The 7,491-nt window shown below is 35.8% G+C and overlaps 1 protein-coding gene across 2 annotated transcripts in view; it reads right to left on the bottom strand.

The window, feature by feature from the left end:
* Nucleotides 1-3,553: 3,553 nt before the first annotated feature.
* The window catches only part of LOC107100081 (homeobox protein engrailed-1-B-like), a 5,265-nt gene continuing 1,327 nt past the window's right edge, over nucleotides 3,554-7,491 (bottom strand). The window contains exon 2 of one of the 2 annotated variants that reach the window (XM_015398440.1): nucleotides 3,554-6,267. In XM_015398440.1, coding sequence (XP_015253926.1) covers nucleotides 5,948-6,267 — 320 coding nt within the window. In that variant the 3' untranslated portion in view covers nucleotides 3,554-5,947. Of the gene's footprint in view, nucleotides 6,271-7,491 lie in introns of both variants that reach the window. The other variant, XM_015398439.1, reaches the window with a different exon arrangement.

Raw genomic sequence — 7,491 nt, 5'->3', positions numbered from 1 at the left:
GTCCTGTCATGTGTTATTCACCAGTTAAGTAAAACCAGTCAAAAAATACCAACTTTGTAAACACTAACAAATGTCAATGTTTCAAAAATCATGTTAATTTCTTGTGTATTTGATTTTAGAAATGTCTGGAATCCCTCCCCCACCATTTGTATAACAAATTTTCTTTATAATGGAGTGGACTACATCTATTGTTGAGCAGTGTAATATCAGCATCTATGCTGTTGAAAAAAAAAAGTTAAAAGAAGTTTTCCTTTACCTCATACAATAGTGGATATACTAGCAAACCAAATGAAAGAAAAAGAGAAAACCACACTTAATTTACTCGAAAGTTTATTAAAGAAATTATTCCAGTACAAAAAAGTATTTTGTTCAACAATACTACAACAACACACTAAACTACTCAGAGAAGAAATATAAACCAATTCAAAATTGACAAATCTGGCTAGTCTTGCTTAATTAAACATTGAATAATTAACCATCAAACAGGCAGCAAATATGAAATAAACAGCTCTGAAGGGAATTTGGAATTAATGGAGTTCCATAGATAGCTACAGGACATCAACTACCCTCGCTCTGGCTGGGCCACATTAGTGGGGGTGATCCCCACTTAAACAAATGGCTAACAAAGCTAACAGGTAACTAGCTTTAATCACCCAAGGACAAAGAGAAAAGAAAGAGAAGAAGGCGGCACAGTACTTCACAGGAAACCCAATGTTTTTATTTAAACAATACTACCGGTATTTATTCTCCAAGGTATTTATACTCCTCCTTTCCCCTTGTTTTTGACATTCAGGATTAGATGAGCAAATAAGCAAACTGCACAGGTTCTTAATAGCTGCTTGATTTCTTGCTAAGGTGAAACAAAAGAAGTCTCTCTTGCACCTTCACAGCAGCAGATCTACTGGGGTGGCAAACAAAGCCTTGGCATCCCTGCAGGCAACCTGGGAATTGAGACTTTTGACATTTGTAAATGTATGAGCAGGGTGTTCTGATTTCTGGCTGTTTTGAATGCAACATGAGGTAGATAGACTGGGCCAGAGAGAATGCTTTGTTTTGAAGTGAAATGGCAAGAAGGAACAAGAAAGCAGCCAGGACAAAAGGCAGCATCACTAGGAGAAATGGAATGAGAAAGAAACCTTGGTTCTAATTATAGTTGTACTGCCAAGTCTGAGACATTTAAAAATGTTGATCATTTGGCTCCATGTTCACAATGTAATGTTAATGTATTAGGTTAGGTCTTTGTAAGGTAGGAGAGCTAAAATGATTTAAATATTATCCAAGAAAACATTGTAAAGTTAGAACGGATCTTGCAGAAATGAATGAGAAAACATTAGAATTTTAAAAATTTATATTTTTGCATGTGTTTTAATGGTAGTTTTTAAATTCTCTGCAAATAAATATATGTTTAATATTTATTTATTTGTAATTTATTTGCACAAAAAATGTATTGCATAAACAAGATTTACATACAAGCTAATTTTTATCCCATTTTATTTCTCAGGCACAGCCAACATCAGGATAACAATATACAAAATACTACAATAAGAAAAAAAAAACCACAAAAGAAAAAACAGTGAAACCCCACAAGTTGCAACAAAAACATCAGTAACGCAATTCTCAATTAATATACACAGAGTCCAAAAAAGATAATCAGTTAATAATCACAGGTCTCACCATATTTCAACCATCTTTATAGAAAGAAGAGTGTCTCTCTCTCAAACAGACATGGTACAGAGTCCCAGAACAAAGAGTGCCTTGCTTTCCAGCCAAATCTCACTATTGATTGTGAGGCAGCTATTCATCATTTGTGAGACGATCCTAAATTAATCTTGTAAAATTAGGGATCCAGTGTTAGCTAGGAGGAGACAAGCAAGAACCAGTTTGTGTGGGTTAGCCTGTAGTCTCGCACACAGCTTGGTCTGCCTGCCCTTATTTTGTTTACATTCTCTCCTTGTTCTCCTTTTCCCCAGAGGTGGGATTTTAAGAGCTACTGTACTAGTAGTAGCTTAGATGGAACAAAGTCTGGCTTTAGAAGTCCATAAAATCAGAGGTCCCAATTTCGGTTCAGTAAAGTAATGCTTTACTGGATTATTGCTTTGATTCTCTAAACTGTAAGTGAAAACACTAAACAAAAGCACATAGGTAAAGAGCCACTGGAGACACTGTTAATTTGAGTTTATATGAATTGCACAAAATCCCACAAAAATCCAGTTGTTACTGAAACACTGCTGACCCACACAAAGCATAGTTCGGATCCCAGCAAAGCCCTGGTTAACGGGGGACCCAGTTCCACTTATTCCTACTTATTTCCTCCTCCTTCTGGTGCATGGTCTCTGTTCATGTCATGGGGTAACTGGAAAAGGTTCACTTGGATGGTGAGTTGTGGGAGGCTTGAGGAGTGATCAAGCTCATGTTTACCACATGTGTCTTTTGTAAACATCCTAGTTTTAAGATATTCTAGGATGCATGAAGGAATCAAACAAGCAACCAATGTGGATTGTAGTATGACATGGTTTGCGGGTCATTATTAGGTCATCACCATATACGGAACACAATCAGTGTGAACCTGGGGTTATTATAAATAGGGGTTTTATAATCCAAAATATCAGAAACATCTAGAAAGCCAGCATAAAGTAAAGGAAAACGCATTATTAGATATACTTGAAAAATGTCTAACCTTACACATTGTTGCATCATATTCCATCTCCATTTATAGTTGTTTGCAAATCAGAAATATCTATTAAAATTATCAAGTGTTTAAATGCCCAGAATTTTTTTTTTTGCTTTCTTGGTGCCTATTGTGTCAAAGTAAACAAACAATAACTACGGCTCCAAGCATGCCTTGCAGCTCCATCGACACACCAGAGGTTATAAAACTAAGCTGGAGCCACCCTCCAGCCTCTTTAGCAAGTTATGCTGCCCTGGAGAGGATGCAACTCTGCTGACCCCATTCATGTCTGGTGTTTTTTATTCCCTGGAGAAGCTCATCTCTAAAGCTGAAATAATACTTCAACTAATTTCTGATTTGGAGTGTGTTTAATTGCCATATAAGAGAAAACCAGATGGGCCCAAAGAATTTCTCCCCGTACATATCAGTCATTCCCTTAGACTGATGTCTATAATAAAAGGTTTTGGTACTGGCCTCACTGACTATTCCCTCAGAGGTCTTAGGTTAGCTGATCAGGGACTTTTGGTTTGTAGGGACTGGACTGGATTTATGGATGCCGGCTATCAACACAGAACTCTTCATTTATTTTATTTTTTATGACACTTATTGCACAAAGGTTGATATTGATGAGATCATAATCCCCTTAACATGCCTATGTATGCTCATAGGCTTCAGAATTTTCTGTATTTCTTTAAAACATTAGGTTGTAAAAGCTCCCCTTACATTGAGAGGGTAATTTGTCAATTCTAAACCCTCTGTCTAAAATTATAAGACAGAAACGAAAGTGACTTGTACCCTGCACTAAAGATGCGATAAATGTATATGAACTGTCTTGCTTTGCTTATGTGGATGAGACAGAAATAACAATGCCCCTGGCACCTCGTTTCAAAGTGTGTGAAATGCTAATAAAATCCCCTCAAATCTTAAATATATGCCCGCGTGGCGTCCAACTAGACAACTTGAATTAACCATAACACCAACAAACCTATAGCTAGTGTACAGTTACTGTTGATCAGGTATGTAACAAAAACATTGAATATCAATTTCAATGCACAAGTGCATTAAAATGTGTTTGCAAAAAAGGTTAGCATTTTAAAAAAGTACACACACACACCCAGAAAAAAATAATGCAAGCTTTTGTGACATTTACTGATATTTAGTGACTTTAACATAATTGTTTTATGTTAGCATGCTAGGACATAAAGCAATTGTGTTAAAGTAACTACATATGAATAAGTAAATGCCAAAACAGGCTTCATTATACTTGTTAACTTGTTAAATTGATGACAGTTGTGACCATCCCCTAAACTGGCACCTTTTTTCAGTCAAGGCTCAATGACAAGTGTCTCCTAACCCTGCAGACTAACCCTGGCATAAAGTAGAAAATGGCTTATAGATGAGTAGATAGAGATACATACACAGGAGTGAAAATTTGGTATCCCTAAGAATTCATTGGTAGATGTGTATATCTTTTCTAATCAAGCACAAATGCATTTACTAAGGAAAATATGTTTTATTATAAACAGCCACTTCTGCAGAACATAAGTCATATTCATCTGTTAAGCATCAAGCTCAGTGTTACATTGGCTGACATTTACAGGACCGTTACCTGCACCTGCTATAAAACAATTCATACCGTATTTACATCTTATATGTATGACAGCTTTTACAAATTTGTATCATAAATATCCAAAATGTTTGCATGAATAATTGCATTCAAAACGTTTAAGTTTTTTATTTCTAAGTGTGGGATGTGCATGTAGCCTATGTGAGCATATTGAGGCAGCATCTTCATGTCTACATTCACACACATTCATAAATGGCCATCTCTGGTGAGAAAATTAATCTTCTTAGATTTTTTTAAACAAACAAGACTTATTTTGTGTTGTTTCAATTGAGGTGTTTGAATAGGCCTGCGATGTGTAGGCTTATATCTGTTGACTCCATATTTGACTGAACTGAAACAACCACAACATCAAAAAACAGTATTAAAACATTTAAAATAAAATATGAATGGCTTAAATATTTGAAATTATTTTTATTAGATAATGCATAAGCAGTCCAGACATCAACGACTTGATATATTTTGTAAAATAAACGCTTAATTTCCAATTACCCGTAATGGGTGTTTCTTTTTTTCTTTGTTTTCCCGACAGCAGACCTTAAGCCCGGACAGCAGGGAAGCTGAACGCCATAATCGCAGCATATTTGTGTTCAAAGCGTGAATTTGGATGGCAGCTGATGAAATGGCTGAATGTAGAGAGAAGATAATTTCATGCTCTGCAACGCTTTCAACATCTCTGATAGCGGCGCGTTCCGCGGAGTGAGCTCACCTCTCCCACAGATGAGCCGAGACCTCCGCTTCTAAGCAGACACTTGCAGTTTTAATGACTATTCAGTTTCATTCACTGAGGGGAAAAAAACGGGCTTGCTATGAATATATTTGATGGAACGTAAAACTGTTTATTTGGAAAGATTTAGCCTGAATGCAAACATGGCTTTATCTTTCTGTAGTTGTATCTCTACAACAGTCCTGATCCGAACCTCTTGCGTTATGGAAAATAATTGTATAAATTGGCATACAATATTAGCTACATTAAAGTTTAAACGAATTATGTAATACTCACATTTAAATTACAAACAGAACCTATAATTTTTTTATTTTTTTTTTTTTCAAATGATGAGCATTAGCGTTTTGTTTAGTAGGCTATCTGTTACTGTAACTTAACTCTCTGCCAAATAATGTATTATTTCTAAACAATAAACTGGTAGCCTAATTAATTTAGCAGTTCGTGTTTAGTTTTGACGTTTGTAGGGCTATATCTTATTAGGCTTATTGGGATTTTTTTATTGTCCAACTGAAATAATTTCTAAATGGTGCTGGATTAAGATAATCCAAGTACTAACAGCAGTAATCTTAACATGGACAAACCTAACAATAATAATAAAAAAAACATTGAGCTTACAGCTGATTGTGAAAAGGCAATGGCCCCTCTGGATAGTTGCAGCTTTTTCAGTGAATTGGCTGCATATCTTCTCTTGTCCATCCAACCATCCTAGAGGACTATTAGTGTCCAACGTGTAAGGATTGTTGCTGCCAAACTGGACTATTCTCCTGGGTTCTGTGGGACCTGAAGCTGAACATGAGCTGCATCATTTTAACAGATGTCCTGTTGAAAATCTTTGGTTTGTGTCACTAGTCTTTTTGCCTCCTCTAAGAAGAGTCAGTTAATGTTAAGGAGAGGATCAGAAGCAGTGTCCAATCAACAGCTCAGCTCCTCAGTCACTGTCCTCTTTGCCCTCCTGGATGGTTGTGGTGGAATGGTTGTATAGTCCCTGTGCCATCAGCTGCAGCGCCAGGCCGTTCTTAAAGCCGCTGGCCTTTTTTATCTTGGCTCGCTTGTTCTGAAACCAGATTTTGATCTGAGATTCGTTGAGGTTGAGCTCCGTGGCCAAAGACTGCCGCCGCTGTTCCGTGATGTAGCGGTTCACCTGGAACTCCGTCTTCAGCCTCTGGAGCTGCTCGGCCGTGAAGGCCGTCCGAGGCCGTTTGTCCTCTTTGCTGCTTTTGGATTTTTTCAATTTCCGCGTCCTTGGGCCTGCAGTAAGAGCAAATAAAGCAAAGCGGAAATATGAATATGCACTGAGGACGAAACGGACAGCCATAAGTCCAAAAGAAAGCCGATATTTTATGCAACATGCGCATAAATTTCCCGTTTTAATCAACTGAATCCCATTAGAAATACTCAAACTCTACAGCCTTTAAAAATGACGTTTCTTTAATTTTACACTCTCGCCTGTCGATAAAAAGGCCTACAGCGATTATATTCTATAAAAATGTTAAAACTATATAAAAAAAGTAAAATTTCCAAAACCTGCCGCTCATCCAAAAAAAGGAAGGGCTATTTTCCCATTATGTATGTAACTTTGACTAACCTGTTAGAAATAGGCTTAAATAATAATACAGAAAATTTATAAGGATTCTTTAGTATAAAAATAATAAAGAATAATAACAATAATGATAATAATAAACTGATGGCACAATCCATCTTTAATACTAACATTATAAAATGCTATCTGGATGTGTATTGTATTTTTTTGATCATTGATGATTTTGATCATTGATGTAAAACAAAACAACCAACACAAAAATCAACGCGCAGGGAGTAGATGAGTGTTTCTAAAAATATTTCCTTATACCTTCATCTTTTTGTATGTCTGACTATTACATTTGAAACACATAGGAGCTAAAGCTGGTCTGCGCTTATGAATAGCCACACACACATCTATTATGACATTTTTTTTCTATAGCTAGTGGCCTACTAGGCCTACTAGTGTGTTTTTTATATACATACTGACCAAACACTATTACGACGGAGAATATAAGAGTTACAGGCAGTCAGCCAGAAACATCATGAGCACAGATGGTTTAACCTCAACCTGTCTCACAGGAAAACATACAGAAACATACTTCTCTGCAAATCCTCACAAAATTATTTAGTAGGTAAGTTTAAAGAAATTTAAAATACCTTTATGATAATTATTCGCTACGCCTGTTTTAATCAGCCAAATTCACATCCTATAAACTTTGATAGACAAAACAAAATCATCGATATATTAAATGTTTTTTTTGTTTTGTTTTTATTTTATTTTACAAACTGCAGTACTGATCTACTAAAAATCGGTCCTAGGCTTTGGCGTTGTTTTTTCAAGTTATTTGGTACACGCAATATATTATAGCGTGAAATATGTTATTATTATTATTATTATTATTATTATTATTATTATTATTATTATTATTATTATTATTATTATTATTATTA

Source organism: Cyprinodon variegatus, unplaced genomic scaffold, assembly GCF_000732505.1.
Source record: "Cyprinodon variegatus isolate N-32 unplaced genomic scaffold, C_variegatus-1.0 Scaffold935, whole genome shotgun sequence".
In the NCBI taxonomy this organism is placed as follows: Eukaryota; Metazoa; Chordata; class Actinopteri; order Cyprinodontiformes; family Cyprinodontidae; genus Cyprinodon; species Cyprinodon variegatus.
The sequence above is the reverse complement of the archived record's forward strand: the minus strand, read 5'-3'. Positions and strand labels throughout refer to the sequence as shown.